Below are 18,796 nucleotides of genomic sequence, written 5' to 3' on the forward strand. Positions count from 1 at the left end.
ATTTTTGAACAGTGCTGGGCTCAGTTTTACTACATCAGAGAGCTGTAGGGGAAGAATATAGGGAGCTTGCTTACCTCATCATTGCAACTTTCTTTTGGGTTGTATTTTTGCCACTTTGTGAAAATACAGTGTTGTCTGTGCAGGCACAGCTGCTGACTTGTGATTACAAGCATTCGTGCCTGTGCTGGTGACTAGTCTTTATTTAACTGGGGTATTTTTCTGCAAAACGAATTGGTATTTCTCTAATATTCCTGCAGTTTTTATAAACTCACCATGCGTGTCTCAGCTTTTAATCACTGCCATGTGGGTTTTGTGGCTCCAGGCACCAAAATGAGTTCTTCAAGCAGTTCTAATTCAGTGTAGGTTTGACTGCAGGTAACAATAACAAAAGTCTTATAATTCAAGAAATTAAAATCTGATGAAACTATTTTTTTTTGCCAAGCGTTCCCAGTTCTTTTTCAGTGAAATTTAAAGTTTGATAACTTTCTTCCGCTCGGTTTCCAAATAAGCCTGCCAAAAATAGTGTAAAGATATGTAAGCTTTTTGAATTAATGGCTTTCAAATTTGATTTACTTTCTCCTTCAGCAAAGAGGTGGCCATATTCTGCAGCTTTCTGTTGGGCCTGGGGGACAGCTGCTTTAACACCCAGCTCCTCAGTATTTTAGGATTCCTGTATTCAGAAGACAGTGCTCCTGCCTTTGCCATCTTTAAGTTTGTTCAGGTATTACATGCCACAGCCTTTTGGAAGTATGATTGTTGGAATGTTATTGAAATACCGGACTGGGATTTTTAATGAGCTGAGGAAAACATGTTGTTTCTGCAAAGGATTTCAGCCTGGGTTTTCTGTCTTTCACAGGAGAGAAAGTTTTTAGGTAGGAGTAGCTTGATAGCATAGCTTGGTGTGATTATGTAATCAAACTGCTATACAAGTTTTGAGGGAAGTTAGTGTTGGGAATTGTAGTTTGAAGTCAAAAGGCTAGTACGGTTAACCAGACTTGGGTTTTATTTAAATAATCATTTACTGAATTTACTTACTCGAAGTCTTTGGCAGAGGGGTGTGAGTTAAAAGGAAACAATTCTGTAAATAGTAGTTGAAGAGTTTGTGGATGCTGTACCATATCACTGGGAGTTACCAGGTGGGTATGCAGACAAAAGAATTAAGTAATGTTTGTCTGTCCCTAAGTTGTCAGAATACCAAAATAAATGCATCTATGCTAGCTGGAGACTTGATGAAAAATCTTCATACAGTATGCTGTGCTGCTGTGTTTTGGATAGATCACTTAGCTCACAGGCATTAATCTTGTTTGGTACTGAACTTTCCAGGTCATGATCTGTGATCAGAGGTACGGGTAGAAAAACAGGGGTGCAGAGCATTGAAACTGTTCATGCATGGTCGCACCAACAGCAAGCTGGTGCTGGGAGCAGAGGTCAGGGTATGTCTAGTTTAAAAGATGACAGCTGCTTGCTTCAAAAAGATACTTATTTTTCCTTGTGCACAGCTCCATTTTTGTATCATACTCAGTGATATGTAAGAATTTGAGATAGGCACGGAATATAAAGATTCTTTATACGAACTCTTCTTTACCTTTAAAAAGGATAGATTGCAAGTAAGCAACACTGCTTGTCAAAGCCTCTAGCTATTTTGATATAGAATAGTTTGTGATGCTGTAAAACTGGAGATAGTTTTCTGGATTTTGTCTTAAAGCCTTGGCAATGTTTCTAGACAAACTGTTTTCAGGCACCAAACCTGCACTTGCAATGCTGCAAACACTCTGAGTTTTGTGTTCACTTTCTGCAGTGAACACTATTTAAATAACAAGTAAAAACTACATCTGTTGTACATCATATTAAGACATATGTTGAAGTATAATGAAGTTTTAAGATTATATATCATCTGCAGAAGCATACTACTAGAGTTGCATATTAAACTGTGTGTATGTCAATTTGATAATCCTTGTATAGTAATACTAGCCTGGATATCTCCACTGATTAATCCTTTTACATTGTGTTTTTTCTCTCAGTCCATCTGTGCTGCAGTTGCATATTTCTACAGCAACTACTTCCTTCTGCAGTGGCAGCTCCTGATCATGGTGGTTGTGGGCTTCTTTGGAACAATTACCTTCTTTACAGTGGAGTGGGAAGCAGCAGCAGCTCTTGTTGCCCGTGGCTCGGACTACAGCAGCATTTGATCTATATACCATGCCTAGTCCAACATAAGGAAAAACACAAGCACATTTATTGTGAGGTGATGCGAGAAGGCGAAAAGATCAAGCTGCTGCAGAGGTTAAGATGGAGGAAGCTAAATCACCGTCAGTCTAAATGAATGTGAAACATGGGAGAGAAAAAAAAAATGCCAAATTTGAAAGGCTTTTTTCTTGCTTTAATCAACTGAGCATGGTATGCATGTTCTTAACAATCCAGTATTAGAAATGGAAGGAAATGTAGGGGTCTATGTATTGAACAACTCTGTTCTGAGACATACCTTTCAGAATGTAATTGCCTAATTTGACTCTACCATGCACTACAGAATTACAGTTGCATTTTTCCCCTGAAATTATTTTTTTTATATTCTAATTCCGTAAACACTTACAAAAATATCATACAAGAATTTAAGGTACACTATATCACAGAGTGTGTCTGCACAAACTGAGAGATCAATTTGTCTTTGACTTTTTCAACAATTAGATACGTAGAGGTATTTCTGTGGGAAATGTTGCTGCCTTATTCTGTATCACACAGTTTCATTTTTCACAGCCATGTGTTTATGAATCTATTTCATGTGCTTAGATTTTATCAGATGCATGGGTTTGTTTGAAGGAAGTGAAGCAGGTTGTAGTGTGACATGAAAGATTTTACAAGAATTTGAAGAAGTTATCCGTGGCCATCTTAAGGATGTGATCCTGAGATCTGTGAAGTATTGATAAGTGAAATCAGTCTCTTGGTTTCAGCATCTCAGAATTGAACTGTGTTGGGATAGCTGCTGAATCTTTCTCAGGGTAATGCTGTATGAAGGACCATAAGATCCTCCCAGACTCCCAAATAGTTCTTTTGAGTTCAATGAAATTTTCATCATAATCTGTGATGGGAGCATTGTCTAAGATAACTTTTTAAAGTACAAATAGACTTGGAATGTGAACTGTAAGAATAATCTTGCAGTGTTTATTCTACTGCATAGTCTAAAAATACCTGGAACACTTGATGTAAGTTGTTTCAGTATATTTTGGGAAGACTGTACTGTAGTCTTCTTCTGCCAAATGTGAAAACAAGGATACTAGCATAGTAAACTAAGTTTTAATCCAGAACTGTTATAGATGTAATAGAGGCAGCGAATGCAACTCATCTTGATTTTTATCTGTCTACATGACTCTGTAGTACTTGCAGTTATGTTTCTGTCTAGCAGGCAAACAAGATGCAACTGAAAACAGGTATGGAACACTGAGAAGGTGTTTTTAAACACTCCATGTAGCTATTTTTAGAAAAGTACCATTTGCCAACCTTTTACGCACAGTCAGGATGTCTTATCTTTAAAGACAAGTAAAAAAAAAAGTCGACTTGCTATGTGTCGGTAGCTCCTGCATGTCATAACTATGTAGGTGCACCCAAGGTTAAGCTTGGTGAGGGAGTAGAGTATCTCCTGTGACATTTGTTGTCACTTTTGCTCTCCCAGGGCATGTAACGCACAACTCCCATGAAGCACAGCTCTCTTCATGCACAGTAAAACAGCAGAGAGGGATTATTTTACAGATGTATAGAAAAGGATTTTAAAATTCACTGCAGGTTTTTGCTGTGAGATGAGTGAGGTGTTAATGGGAGGATGAGAGGGCACCTGAACATTTGGCAAGCAACGAAATCTGTGAGGACTGCCAGGAGAGAAAGCCTTTGTGTATTCCCAGGAGATTCAATGAACGATGTAAAAGAGAATGAGATAGAACACACACTTGAGCGAGGGGTTACTGAAGCCATTCCAATTTGTCAGACAAACTGAAAAAGCATTCAACGTTCAATCAATACATATGTGATTAACGTGACTAGCAACACTCTAATGCCTCTCTTACCCACTCCTGTTACCCTGTAATTTGAAGCATACTATTTTTATATACTGAGCATTTGTAAAAGATGTAGATGATGGGATTCTGTCAGTGGTTAGAATTCTCTTGTTGCTACACATCTGTATTTTCTCCCAAGTACCAAAAAGGATAAAGAGCTTTTTTTAAGATAGGGAGTTACTTCTGTCTCTGAACTCCTCCTGGGACCTGTTTTTCCCCTATGTATCAACAAGAGAAGAAAAACTCGAAAGTTCACAGGAAGAATTTTGTCTTACAGTATGTAGGGGGGGAAAAAGGGATTCTCGGGTCTTGTGGTGATGAGTAACTTGTAAATGCTTTTAAAACAATGCCATTTAATTGTAGCTAGGTTATGGCTCTCGTGAGGTTGCTTTTTAAATTGATCCCTTTTAATGATGAACTTCTGTGTCGTTCATCTGCCATATAAGAATTATATCAAATATTTTATTAGAAACTAAATTGCTAAGTTTAGTTTAAAAAAGCATTTTGAGACCAACTGTCAGGGATACTAATGAACTAGGACTTGCAGAGTTTCAGTACCTTTGAATCTCATGCATTTCTTTTTTCTGTTCTGCTTGGTCTGACTCCATATCAGGTAACTTTAGAAGGCTGTTCAGAACTATTTATTGGGTTGTTACAGTGAAGTATTATTGCTCTGTGACAAGTTTTACAAGAAATCATGAAATTCTCAAAACTGTCATGGATAGCCAATTTTTTTTACTATTAACTATGTAAGTATTGCTTTTGACATTTGATCTTAAGAGACAGTTCTCAGTTATTCAAGCTGATGATGAAACATGATTGCTTTTCACTTACTCATATTTCTTTGGCTTGTCAGGAGGTGAAAAATTCACCCAGCTATACACAATCATTAGCTTGATGAAAATTTTTGGTATAGCAATATCAAGAGTAGTAATGCCGACATCCATTTATGATTCCATCTCTTAATCTTTTATCAGCATTTACCAGCCCTGAGACTGCACCCCATTCATTTCACCACCTTGGCCTTTGAACGATTTCATGTTAATCTGAATTGGGAGCTTACTGTTAAATTAAGTGGGATTTGAAAAAAGGCTTTTGCTGTATTTGTGATATCGTGGGTTTATTTTATATTGGGGATTTTATCTTTATAAGGGAAATTACACATTAAGTTGCTTGGGTTTATTGAGAAGTCTTTTGTTTGTTTTTTTTTTTCTCATCCTTTTAGGTTGTTAATATCTTATATCTTGTTTAATATCTTGACATATCCCCAAGTTTTTCAAACAAATTCTAAAGAGGAAATGAAAACTGATGATCTTGTCGTTTGAGTGCCAAAGAAGCTGCTACAAATTAGTATTTAATGCATATCACATAAGGATATCTATATTTTTGCCTTGCCAATTGGTTTTTGATATATGAATGTATGGAAAGAGAAAATTTCTACAACTGTAGACCTTGTTCATAATTAAGTGATGTGCTTTTACTTCTCTGTTGTGTTAATTTCATTAGGTACAATCTATGTTAGGAAGTTGAGGTAAGGAAGAGAACCATTTATAAAATGTTCTTTATAATTCTATAAATCTCTGCAGATACAGCTAAACTCATAAGGGATATAAAAAAACTACAAAAAAAAATCCAAACCAAAACAAACCCCATAACCTTTACTGAGGTCCCTATCTTAGCAGAAAACCCTCCTGTGGTACAGCTATTAAAAAGAAGAAATCTTCTGCTGGTATAGTTCTTTAATTTTTGTGACCATTTTAAACTTGAACTTCCTGGTGAAGTTTGCTGGAAAATACACTTATTTTATGGAAAAATAAGTGTAGAAAACCATAAATTCAGGACTGTGTCAATTAACCAGACACAAAGCTCCACTTGACTTTCTTTGAATTCTACAAGTTTACTTCAGCTGGGGAATGTGGTTCCCTGGACACCAGCCTAAGTGCCAGTAATTAATGTTACAGAGGTTGCCTCAGAAGTGTAGGTGTGTATGAGGAGAACCTCAAAGATTGTCTTCTAGGGCAATGATTAATTGTTTGCTGTCAGTATAAATAGGAACCACTATGTTCAGCATCATGCCAGTAGACAATACTCAACTTTGACTTGAATTGTGCAAATATGTTAGTTAAGACTTAACTTACAATCATGACCATTATTTTTTCTAGTGAAATGCATTTTTGAAGACTTTATCCACACTGCTATTTTCCTTGGAAGTCTTGTAGCCCCACTGAATGGCAGCAGTAGTTAATACCATGTTTTCCTTGTTCCTTGGTAGGTCTTCTAACATGCTGGCAGAAAATATTAAAAAATCGGAGAATTTAAAGATGATGAAGTTGAGAAGTTAGTTGCTTAACAAGAAACTTGCCATTCTGATATGACCACACTAGTTCAGAAGCAGGGTTGGCACTGTTTGTTGTAGTTTTCATGGATAAATTCCAAATGATGCTTTGATACTTTTAACTTCAGAGGTGATTTAAGTACCACAGAGAAGCACTAATGAGAGAATGGAGAAAAAAAAAAATCCTTAAAGTGCAATAGAGAGCACATCTGGAACTGAGGGTAATTCTCAGCAGGCACGTGAAGGGGGTGCTTTGTTCAATTGAGTTTGGGCATTTAGCTGCTGCTGGCACTGACTCAATTTCTATTTGTTGCATACTGTCTCTGCTATCTTGGTTATTTCAGCCGTTGACATGTCTTCCTTCAAGCTATCCTTTCTCTTGTTTACATTTTGACACTGTGCTAATTTAAATGATTGAAACTATTTTACCTTAATAAAAGATGTCTTTGGTTAGAATTGGTGATAATGGAGAACAGGCTCACACAGTGATTATCCTAATGAAAATGTTGATTTCAAGTGAGTGTACCTGACTCTTTACTATATTTCTTTTCATGGTCACAGCCATGCAAATAAAAGTGAATCACAGTGTTTCTGTTAATATGCTTGTTAAGTTGTCAGAATTGCTCTTGTCATGCCAGGGGCTTTGTAAAAGGGACACACAGTCTTAACTGATGGACCTTGGAAGTGCTTTGTGGCACCTGTAAGGGCCTGCTTAGGAAAATGAAAATGTTTGGTTTAGTGCTAAACAGCCCTTTTTGAGTTGTTTCATTCTAGTTGTGGCATCAGCTAGTGAAATGTCTTTGGGAAATCAGGGTGGCTGCTTCAGTCCTGGCCTGTTTGCTTGCCCTGACCTGTGTGAGAGCTCATCTCCTGAAAACTGACCCCCTTGTCCCAAGGAGGATGTCTAATGCCTTTTTTTTTTTTGTGGGTTCCTCTTTCAGTATCCTTTCCCATGACTTTGGATGTTTTTCTCATAGCTTAAGTCTTGTGTGTCTCAGACTACAAAATTCATCAGAATTGTGGATTATAGCTTGCTGTTTATCTAAAATTCAATGTAGATGTGGAGGGCTATTGTTCAGTCAGAAACTGTGTGGCTGAAAGGCATTCAGTCCTGGTTTCATATTGCAATTAAAGGAGGTGGAGGGAGCAGCAGGGAACAGCTTTGCTGGCTCTCATTTGGCTGAGCTGTGTGTGAAAGAATATGACTGCAGAGATGAGGATGCTGAGGGAAGGTAACAAGTGCCTCATGCAAGGAGGCCAGTGCAGACGAGTTTTGCCTGCTGCATTTTTCCCTTGAGATTCAGTAATTTGCAGATTCATCAAAATCCACTGTTGTTCCACTAGTGTGATCTCTGGATGGCCTTGCTATTCTTATTTCTGGGAGAAAATCTGTATTCAGTAGCGGACTGTAAAAGCCTTTATGTGAACAAATAGGAACCTGGCAGGTTAGCTTTTGCTATGCACAGCCCTTTGAATCTTTGGATAAAAGGACACTTAGGAGTTTGCACTTCAAAGTTAGATCATGAAGGGGGGAAAAAATAGAAGGTTTGTGCTTTAAATGAAAAAGAATCATTCATTCTGTCATATTAGAGGGAAATTGCTATTTGTTAAGGTCACTTAGTTAAATTAGCTTCAATTAAACATCCTTACTAAATGCAGTGGTGATTGCTTATTGTCAGAGCCACTCATCTTGTGGTAATGCCTGACCTGCAGAGTCTGTTATGATTATTAATCTTTGTTAAAAAAACCCCAATTACACAGATAATAACCTCTTTAAAAGAGCCTCACCATCATACATCATTATTTGTTCATGCTCGCAGAAGTATAACTGTGATACAGAGCATTTAAGAGCTCCAGTGCTGAATGATTGTGCAAGGAAGTGTTTCCTCTGTAGCAGTAAAGCAGCGGAGGATGCTCAGCTTTGCTGTGGGACTGAGTGTGTGGTGCTGAAGGCGGGGGCAGCGGACAGAATCACAGGCTGCCAGAGTGCCCCTGTCCTGTTCAAGCAGCATGGCTGATGGAGGAAAACGCAGGTGGAGGTTAGTGGGGAGTGCTCAGCCTTTTCCCTTGCTGAAACTTCTCCAAATGCTCATCTCAAATTTGCAGGCTAAATTTCTAAACTACTTTTCTTTCCATTATACATATTCCTATAAAATATTTATGTAGGCTATAAATGACCACTGTCATATCTTATGCTCAGCTTGACACAGGGTAAAACCACCACATTCATCAGCTGGCGCTTCCATTCAGGTGTTTTCTCTGTAGGTGACCCAGCCTTGCAGCGTGATGATGAAAGTAGCTGCTCTTCCTCCCCACGGGGCTGGGATTCCTCCTCTGCTGCAGAGGCAGCAGGCTGATGGCTCCCCAGTGGCCTGTTAGGGCGTGCAGTGGGTAGACACTGGGCAGCGCTAGATTCACCAGTCCAAGGGTGAATCTTGTGCTGTAATTGGAAGTTACAATTACTTGTGCTGTTAATTGGAGATTTTGGTGAAAATATGGTATGAGTCTGAAAAGCGGGTGTTCCAGCGTTCACATTCATATGCCATCCTTACCTCGCTGCAGAGCGAAATCGAGCAGCAATCACAGGCAGATCTCAATGACATTTATGAATAATTATAATAATTATACTTTGCAAGGGCTTAATTCTGCAAATTCTCAGACGTGTCGGTAAGACACGAAGTGCTGCCCTTTCGCAGTCAGTGGCAGAGGACAGTGCTCGGCGCCCCTGCGGGTGTTCATCGGGATCAGCGTGGAGCAGCGCTTGCCTACGCTTTGTGCTTTCATGCTAGCGCTGCTGTGATTTGATATACACATAAAAAATGACTGTAGGGAGAGGAAAGGGCATTATGCACACTGGGTTTCATTTCATGCAGAAAGCAATTGGATTTAAAAGTTTTCTAGCTGGTAAAAATATTTATGATGTTCTGCAGCAAACAAATAAACCACCAGTCCCAGGGATTGGGAGCGGAGAATGACTTGAAATGCTGCAACACTGGAAGCTTCGTGGTCAAGACATGCTTCCTGCATTGTACTGAGGGAGATCCAGGCACGTTGTGTCATGCTGTTTGTTACAGAAAATGCCCCTCAGACTCTGTGGAGAAGGGCCAGAGGCTGTCGTAGCCCTGAGATGTTCACAGGGACTCTTGCCCAGTGGGCTAGCTCCCAGCACGTTTGCCCGTGGCCCTTTCCCCAGTTCCACAGCCCCCTTGCCTACCTTGCTCTGACCCTCTGCTCCCCTCCGGAGCCGTGTGTGAGCTCCGTTTGCTGCCGTTAGTCCTTGTTTAAGCTATGAAGTAGGTGCACATCCATGCCTGGCCTCTTGTTGACCCTGACCAGGTCTTACTGATGTGAGTCAACCTCGGGCCTGCCTTGCCTAGCAATCAGGGGCTGTGGCTAACCCTGGCCGCCATTGCTGGACCCAGTTTGGGTACTGTGCCCTTGCTGGTGATGACACACTCTTGCCTTTGCTTGCAGAGTTCTTGCTTCTGCTGCTCCTCTGTGTGGAGCAGCTCAACCTGCCTTGGTAACTGTGTGTGCTTGGGGAACCCGGGGGAGCCCCTATGGATGGAGCTCTGGGTTGATGGATGCATCCTGGGGCTAACGTGAGGCTATGGACAATCACACCTTGCTTTTTTTACCCACCGTGAGCATTTTTTTTCACCAGGCAAGTGAAGTATTGCTTGGCATTCATGACTGGGCTGGGGAAAGGCTTCCAGGGGCATAAACTGGTTCTGCTTAGGCAGTTTTACACACCCTGGTCCATATTTTTAACAGAGAAGAAAAAAAAAAAAGGTCTTATTCTGCTTTCCAAAACCAGCTCAGCCCCACCGTGGGTATGGATTCACAGCAGGATCAAACCAAAGGTTTCGTCCTGTGAGGGAGCCAAAGGCTGTAGCTACCTGTGGCCAGGCGAGGTTGGTAACAAGCCAAACGAGAAGCAGAGACGAGTGCTTAAATACGTAGAAGAAAAACAAGGGGATTGTTTTTCATATTTAGGCAACTGGGAGTTATGAAATAAGTTGATAAGCAATGATAACAAGGGGTCAGCAAAGCTCAGATCTGATTGTCTGTGAAGATTGTCCTGTGGGCCAGGCTTGTGCAGGGCCCAGGAGCAGCTCTCTGCATCCATCTCCACTGGCTTTTCAGCTCACAGCATGCTGTGGTGTGGTTCGGTTTTACTCTGTGTGTGTGTGTGTTTCCCTTTATTTTGAGAGGAATGAAGGGTCATGTTGCACCATTTAAGAATTAAACTTCTTTTTAGCTGGTGATGAAGTCTTACAGTGGCAGGGGCTTAGGCTGCAGAGAAAAGGAGTGGCAATACCCTGGTAAATTCTAAGCTGCTGAAAGTGCAGTTTGATGGTCAATATTTTCATGAGAGGCTATATTTAGCAGGAATTACAATGTTCCTGGGTCGTTGACTGAAACTCTCAAATGAACTTGTTTTGTCTCTGGTGGAATTAAAGGCTTAGGATATTGATAATACTTGGATGTGGAGACTGCTCAATATTTTCTACTGCAAAGTACTGCTGTGAAATACTTGATTTGTTTTTCCTCTGCTAATAAATTCCTCCCCCCAAAAACTTCATTCAGGAGATAAATATTGCAAAACAGGAGAATTTTGAAATGGAAAGTCAAGTGGCATGCCTAAGGCGACAGGCATCCTCAGTGATGGAGCTGGGATTAGCAGTTGGTTGCTCCCAGCTAATCCAGTTTGCAAATCCCCAGACAGCACTGCCATCCTGGGAGCTGCTTATAGCTGTAAACCGCTCTTCCCCCCCTGCCCTGGATGTAAAATACTGTCCAAAAACTTACCACAAGCCTTCCTCCCTGAGGGTTGGGAGGTAGAAGAGTTACAGCTTTATGGGATGATAAACAGGTTGTGAGTGCTCGAAGGACTCGCTGGTTTGTGAAGCTGTTGGAGGAGCTGCAGTGGCGCCGGGGGGAAGACACTGGCTGGTCCCTGGCTGGCTCTTGCCCGGGTTTTGCTGGCCTGACTGCTGATGAAAAGGGTGGGCGCTCGGTCTGAGCGGAGGAGGCTGGGTGGTTTGGGGGAGCGGGGAGAAATGCACTGTGTCTGCTCTGTGTTTGACAGTGCTGTGGGAAAACCTCTGCGGAGAAACACCTTGAAATGGGCTTCTGCGTCCAGGTGCTGTGAGTCAGACCTTGGGGTCTTGCTGCCCTGACACGGGCTCTCCGTGCCGGGTCTGGACGTGAGCTGTACGTTGCCCTCTGACGTGCCCTGCAGAAGGCTGGGTGTGTGCTGACTGCAAAGCAAGCAGGCTGGATCTGATCTCACAGGCAGGGGCTGAGGCAAGCACCCAGGGCTCCCCAACCCTGGCTCTCCAAACCCAGGGTCTGGCTCTCCTTGGCGTAGCTGCAGAGGGTGCTCTCTGCTTGCACGGCTCCCCTCCACCCCGACTGCTCCCGTCCCCCTGGACGCTCTGTGTGAGCCTCCCCAAGGTGCCCTTTCCCATCTCCCATCGCCGGCAACTGGCTTTCAATTAAATCCAGCTCAGGTCAGCTTTTGACAAGCAGCCTCCCTTGTAACTCGAGGAGGTTACCAGCCAGCAGATTCTTGAAATGCATCTTAAAAAGAGAAAGGTTTGGGCTGGGAGCCAAGATAATTTTCTTTTTTTTTTTTTTCTTCTTTTTTCTCCCCCTTCCTTCTCTGTATCAACTCTTTCTGCAGAGCTGTGTCTTGGATGGGAGGTTGCAGGGACCAAGAGGTGATAGGGTGTGCATAATGTTAATTCGTTGTACCTGCATCACTGCCAGCATGTAAAACCTGATAGACCCAGTTGTCATAATTAATGACCACAGAAGTAGCAGAAGGGCTCTTAGACCTTGTGCTGGGGGATTTAAGCCAATTTTTAAGTAATAGAAACAAGGAAGAGACTTGAGTGACAGCAGGTTGTCCCATGTGTTTGCAAAGGGTTTCCTGCAGCCTTCTGAAGCAGCCGGAACATGATGCTCTGTGGTTCAGGGTGTGGGAGACAGCTGCTCTCAGTTATGAGCTCTTCTGATGGCATTTCTGCATTTACCTCTGTGTCAATAATTGTCCTCCATTAATACGGTGTTCGATGCTGTACAGCACAGGTGGAAGATGTGGTTTTAGTTTTATAACTTAGGTCTCTGTGACATATTTTGTACAGAGCAAAAGGAAAGGAGTGAAGTTTGCTTTGAGGCACTGGACGGGAGCAGCTCCATTCTCCTGCTGTCACAGGGCATAAACCAGGAATCGCTGATGGGGTGGGAGAGGAGCTGGGCCTGCTATGATGAGCAAACTGGCAAGTTCAGTTTCATCAGCACCAGGTAACTCCTTGCTCTAGCTAGATTCAGCAAGTCCCTGCCGCTGTCCCTGCTTGAATGGTGGTGGAGGCTGCAGGCCCTGGGTTTGGGGTCAGCTCAGGTGGGAAACTGAGGCAGGAACAGGGAGGGGTGAGGGGCTGACCACCTCCTCACTGGGAAGGACTGGATTTTGGAGAAAATCCTTCTAGTTGTGGAGGTCTGGAGAGAGGGAGTGTAAGAACACAGGAAGGAATAGGGAGATGTTGTGGCACTGGTGGGAAATTCATGGCCAGCTGGTAAGGGACTGGTGGACAGGATGGTGGTCTGGATCCTGGAAACTTCCCCTGCTCTTTGTGGGGTGGCAGCTTCATCCTGTTGGTTCAGGGAGGTGAGTAAGAGCCTCCGAGTATTATCCTCTGAGGATATTGTGTGGAATGGGAGGTACTTTGTGATATTTTTGCATTTGAGTGATTCATCAGAAGCCTGGCTGAGGCGGGGTTGTGTGTGACCTCGATAGCACCTTCACCCTCCCAGCGTGACTGCAGAAGCAGCCAGCCTCGCTCAGCGATGTTCCGTGGTCTGTGCTGTGCCTCGGATGCCGGAGGCGAGGTCCCACCTTCCTGCTCTGCCTCGGGGCGTGGATGTGTCACGGCTGCACAGCAGGAATCGGTCCTGTCCCTGGGGTTGCTGACTGACCGTGGGGCACGGAGCCTCCGCAGAGCTCCTGACCTCCTTCACAAAGCACCTGCAGACGAGTGGGTGGAAATAAGCAGGTGCAGAGCGCCCGAGGGGAGCGGAGGAAGCCTTTTCTAGCTGGCTACAGCTGGCAATAAAGTTCTGAATGTGGCAGTATCTCTCCTCCCCAAGGGATCATTTTTCCACTCACCATGCAGGACCTGGAGCTGGGGCAGCCTGCAGCGGGGGTTAGCTGAGCACGCAGCACTCCTGTGATCCCCTGCGAGGGCTGGTTTGTAGCAGCAATTGCTGGCAGAATTTATTGTTCTGTTGGGCACGTACAGCTGCTGACCTGCACTTGGCTTCCCCCTTATCTAGTGGAGAGACAATCCCAGCCTCAGTAATTAATGACTTTCTCCCACCAGGGTCTTGGGTGAAGCATCAACACAGGAAATTGGCCGGGCTAAGTGGTGTCTGTGCTTGGATCCCGGCTGCGGAGGCAGACCTTAGGCGGCTGAGATGAATTGTGGCTTGGTTGCTGAATTCATTTTTCATCCTTGGATCTGAAGGCAGACACAGGAATAGCTCCTGTGCAGTCTGAGCTGCACGCTCACCACACCCCTCCTCTGCCTGGGGCCTCCTTTGTTGCAAGTATCCCATCCACTGATGAAGAAAGACCAAGGCCTGTTGGTCTGTATCCCTGAGGGTTACTTGTGCTTGGGTTTTTTCAATGGCATTTGGTGACCAGACAGTCCAACACTGCTCCCCAGGGAGATAAGGTTACAAGATAAGGGATTAATTCTTAGAGAGCAAGCAGGCTGCTAATCGGCAACACAACTGCTCTGATCTGACCTGGGGTTTGGTTAATCTCGACAGCTCACCCTGGATGTTGGTTCTGAGATGCTGTCGGGCTCCCAGGCACAGTGATGCTGTGTACCATGGCTATTGTTTCAGAAAAAGCAAATTTATTTAACTTGTAGTCAAGCGTAAGACTAAACGTGCAGCAGGCTGCTTACTGTTTAAGGGAGACTCCTGCTCCTGTATGCCTGTGCTCCCTTATTGCATCCTTTCATAGGAATTCAGGTTCTGGTCGAATCCTCACCGCTGCCATCGGGGTCAACTGCGAAACCCTTCTCCTGGGCCGGCTGCTGCTGAATAAATGACTGTTGAGTTGAATTGCTGATTCTTTGGAGCGGTGTCCGTACAACCTGGGCCCTGGCTTTCTGAATGCTGTTGCAATACAAGTAATTATGTTAATGTGAAATGGCATGTCCTGTTGTGCAGAGTGGTGCTGTGGATCAGTGGGTGGTTTTGTTGGGGAAAATTAATGCGTGCTTTAGCTTTGCATCACTCAGAGGTGTTCGTGGACTGTGCAGATGGGAGAGTACTGCTCTCTCACTAGCCAAGGATCAGCAGCAAGCTCCAAAAGCACAGAGAAACAGCAGCTGATGAGAATTGCTGGCAAAGAAAATCCAAAATCCATCCAGGTGCTGTGTTTGCTTTATTTTCACTCGTGTTTGGTTTGGAAGGGAGTAGGGGTGAACTGTGCTGCCCAGAATGGGACACACTGGTGGTAGCGGGCAGCTCAGGACATGGCTCTGAAGCAGAGCAGTGCTTAGCCAGCACTACCTCCCTCTTCCTGCTGCTGCTCCAGGAGGAGGTCTGGGAGATTCTGAGATCTAGCAGAAAGACTAGGGCTTGTTTTGGCCTGCTTTTTGCCCCCAAAGCCAAATACTCCCTGGAATGCCGTGAACAGTCCAGCCCAAGGTCAGGCTCTAGCCTGGCTGGCAGCTCAGGTCATGTGTGGCTGCACCAGTCTGCTTGAGTGCAACACCAGTACCACCAGTACCACTGGGGCAACCCTGTTCCCTAGCAGCAGAGAGCAGCAGTAAAGACTTGTGCCTGTAGAAAAAAAACAAGCAAAAACTTCCACAGTGGACTCAGGGTGATGAATGTACAGGTTACCTTCCTGCTTTCCTCTCTTCTTTACTTTCTCTGCTTCTTGTCTGCCTCCCCCATCACCTTATCTCTCTTTCCTTGCTCCTTCCTCCCTACTGCTTGGGAGGTAGATGTGGTCACATCTTTCTCAGAGGTTCAGCGGTGTCACCTCGTGCTGTGTCCCTGTGTGGTACAGATGAGGCAGTCTGGTGAGCTGAGCTTTGAGCTCTGAATTTCTAATCTTGGCCCCTTTGCTGACCTTAGACAGGTGCCTTGAAGCAGGTCTTGGCTTCCTCACCTGTGGGATGGGACTGTTGCTAAAACATCCCACTTCTGAGGCAGCATGAGGCATCCTTGGTGGGTCAGGTTCAAGGAAAAACAAGGAAAATTAATTATTCAGACTTGCTGGCCAGCAACAAGGCTAGCTCTTCTCCGGGCTGGGAGCAATCCCTGCAGGAACAGCCTTGCTTCAGGGCTGTGGCTGGGCACACTGCGGGGCAGGCAGGGTTTCCAGATGTGATACCTGCCTTCAGGTGGCACAAATAAGCTGCCTTGCACCCAGGAGGAGACTGTGTGTCTGCTACTTCCCTGCTGTTTGAGGGGCAGTGGGGAGCAGGTGATGCTGCTGGAAGTGCTCGGTTATTTTTGGAGGCTGCATAAGGTAAATGGGGAGCATGTGCCTTTTCTGCAGAAGCTGAGCCAAGAGGCTGGTGTGCCAGTCAGACCCAGCTTCTGAAAACCCATGGACGTTAAAACAAGTCCTTCACCTTATGGGGTATTGCCTGTTCCCTGGCCCTGGGAAGAGCAGGGCTCCTGCACCCTGTTGCAAGAGCAGCCAAGAGGAGTTTGGCCCTGGGGAAAGGCTGTGATGGTGCTGGGGACACTGGGGACAAGCCTCCTCTACCTGCAGTTTCTTCTGCTCTGGGTGCCTAACTTCGAAGGTGCTTACATTTGCTGTTGGCAAATAAGGACATTTTGGAGGCTGTTGGATGGCTGGGTAAGGACTGGAGCAGCTTCCCCTTGCATTGATGAAACTGCCAGCCCACTGCTCGAGTCCCCCGAGGAGGAAAGATGCTGAGTGCATTCAAACGGGGCGGGTTTAAGCTTGTCCGTATGTGAGAGGGAAAGTGCATTTTGCAAAGTACCTTTCCTGGCATTGCAGTTCATCTTGTTAATAAATCTGTTGTAACACCTCCCTGCAGAGCCCCTCAAGAAATCGGCTAACCAGGAGAAAGTCGAGATCAAAGATAAGCCTCCTAATCCATTATCAGCAAATGCAATCAGACTCTCCATCTGCTATCAAAGGCCCCTGCAACCCGACAACTGGGAGCCAGCCATCCGCTGCCTGCCTGCACAGATGCTTGGTCACCGCCGCGCCTTCCCTGCTGCTCTCTAGATTCAGCCTAGTGTCATCTTAGATTAGTGGGCTTGTGTTCAAAGTCTGTGTCTCCTCTCGGAAGGAGCCAGGTAGAGCTGGCGGGCTGAAGCACATGCATGCACCTTGGCTGAAAAACAAGTGCCGGGTGGTTTATGGAGCCATGTTCAATTTAGTGCTGTGTGCTCTGGTACAGAAATAAGAGCCCTCTCTTGGCCAGGATTGCTTCTGAGGGTGTCTGCAGAAGGAGGAGACAGACAGAAACTCTTGTCATGGGTATTTATTAGTGACATGGTTGGGAGTGCTTTGTTTCCTTTCCCTCTCTCTCCATGTTTGAGCTCAGACCTGCTCGGAGGGGAGCGCTGGCAGCCTGGCAGTGTCCAGGAGCCGTGGGGCATGCAGCTCCATGTCAGTTCGCTGTAGATGCTCACCAAGGGGATAATCCTGCCTCGGAGGAACTGGTGGTCTAAGCTGAGGACCTTATTTTGCAGGTGGGGCACAAAGGTGTTATATGACTTCTCAATGGCATCTGAGCACAGAGCTGAGATTTGCAGACAGGGCTGTGGCGTGCAGCGTCACCTTTCCTACAGGACCATCCTTGCTGCCCTCCTGCTCCTTGGGATGGTCATCAGAGAATCCCAGACTGCCTAAGCTTGGAAAAGTTTAGTCTAGCGAAGAGGAGGCTGAAGGGAGACCTCATCGCCCTCTACAACTCCCTGAAAGGAGGGTGCAGAGAGATGGGGATGAGTCTCTTTAACGAAGTAACAAGCGATAGGACAAGAGGGAATGGCCTCAAGATGTGCCAGGAGAGGTTTAGACTGGCTATTAGGAAGCATTTCTTCACAGAAGGGGTTGTTGGGCATTGGAATGGGCTGCCCAGGGCAGGGGGGGAGTCCCCATCCCTGGAGGGGTTTAAGAGTCGGGTTGACCCAGCGCTGAGGGATCTGGTGGAGTTGAGAATGGTCAGTGTGAGGTTAATGGTTGGACTGGATGATCTTCAAGGTCTTTTCCAACCTTGATGATTCTGTGACCTCTGGAGGTCATCTGGTCCAATCCCCTGCTCAAGCAGGGCCACACACAGCAGGTTGCCCAGGACTCTGTCCAATTGCCTCTGGATGTCTCCAAGGATGGAAGCCACCACCTCTCTCATCCTCAGGTGATCAGCATAGTCTATGGCTGATCCATGAACAGCATGACAATCTCGCTCAGAGGGCTGCTCTAGTTGACGATGTCCTTGCTCATTGCAGGGGGCTTGGACTAGATGACCTTTAAAAGGTCCCTTCCAACCCAAACTATTCTACGATTCTATGACCCCTTGTGCCCAGGCTGCAGAGGCTTTACCTCTGTTGATGGCCCTCCCTTACCTCAGTGGTAGTGATGGAGCAGTAGTGGGATGGTTTGCTGGGGATGTCATCAGTGCACCAGGTGTGCAGCCACGTGGACACGTTTCCATCTGTTCCAACCACATCACGCTTTTCCCATCAGCCACATATTAAGGTTTGGGGACCCACTAACGGTTCCTACTTTTCATCTTTCTCTATTCCTATTTCCTTTGAAATATTCATTATTCAGAATAAAAATCTGTCCCAGGTAATTTCAGGATTCAACTTGCTGCACAAAATGAGCAAAAGAGCAAAAATAACAGCGGGTAAAGAATGGTTTCATTTAGTAGCTGATTTGCTATAAAGTAATTATTTCTTAAAAAACCTGGGATTTGCTAAAAGTATCACAATTACTTTTTTCATTATGGCTACAGAATGAAGCGCTCATTTAATTAGTAAACATTTGGCATGCCTTTAAATAGGTTTTTAATTACATTAAAAGGACACTGTCAAGGTGTCTTTCATCATTTTTAATAGACCTGGATTTCTTCTTTTTCCCCTCGCAGTCGGATGCAACTCTTTGCATTTGATTGGCTGCTCCAGACAAAAACTGGAGAAGCCGTTTCCCTAGAAAAGATAAAAAAGGCTCGTTTGTGGGTTTGGAGCTGAGACGTGGTCTCCCTGCTTCCTCTGTTTCTCGACTTGCCGGCAGCAGGGCACGTAGCCTGCTTTGCATCGTGCTGCCGGCTGGGCTGTGGGGCGGTGGGGGTGTCCCTGTCCCTGAGCACTGCCACCCACGGCTCCTCACCCAGGGACA

General features: G+C 44.9%; 1 protein-coding gene across 5 annotated transcripts in view; it reads left to right on the top strand.

Moving 5' to 3' along the window:
- MFSD11 (major facilitator superfamily domain containing 11) overlaps positions 1-18,796 on the top strand; it is a 40,088-nt gene that overhangs the window by 16,875 nt on the left and 4,417 nt on the right. For 4 of the 5 annotated variants that reach the window (XM_074846957.1, XM_074846955.1, XM_074846956.1 and 1 more), the window contains 2 exons: positions 586-721; positions 2,022-6,979. The exons of the other annotated variant lie outside the window; for it this stretch is intronic. In XM_074846957.1, the coding sequence (XP_074703058.1) occupies positions 586-721; positions 2,022-2,189 (304 nt within the window). In that variant the 3' untranslated portion in view covers positions 2,190-6,979. Of the gene's footprint in view, positions 1-585; positions 722-2,021; positions 6,980-18,796 lie in introns of those variants that run through there. 5 annotated transcript variants of the gene reach the window in all.

This window comes from Strix aluco, chromosome 21 (assembly GCF_031877795.1).
Source record: "Strix aluco isolate bStrAlu1 chromosome 21, bStrAlu1.hap1, whole genome shotgun sequence".
NCBI classification, from domain to species: Eukaryota; Metazoa; Chordata; class Aves; order Strigiformes; family Strigidae; genus Strix; species Strix aluco.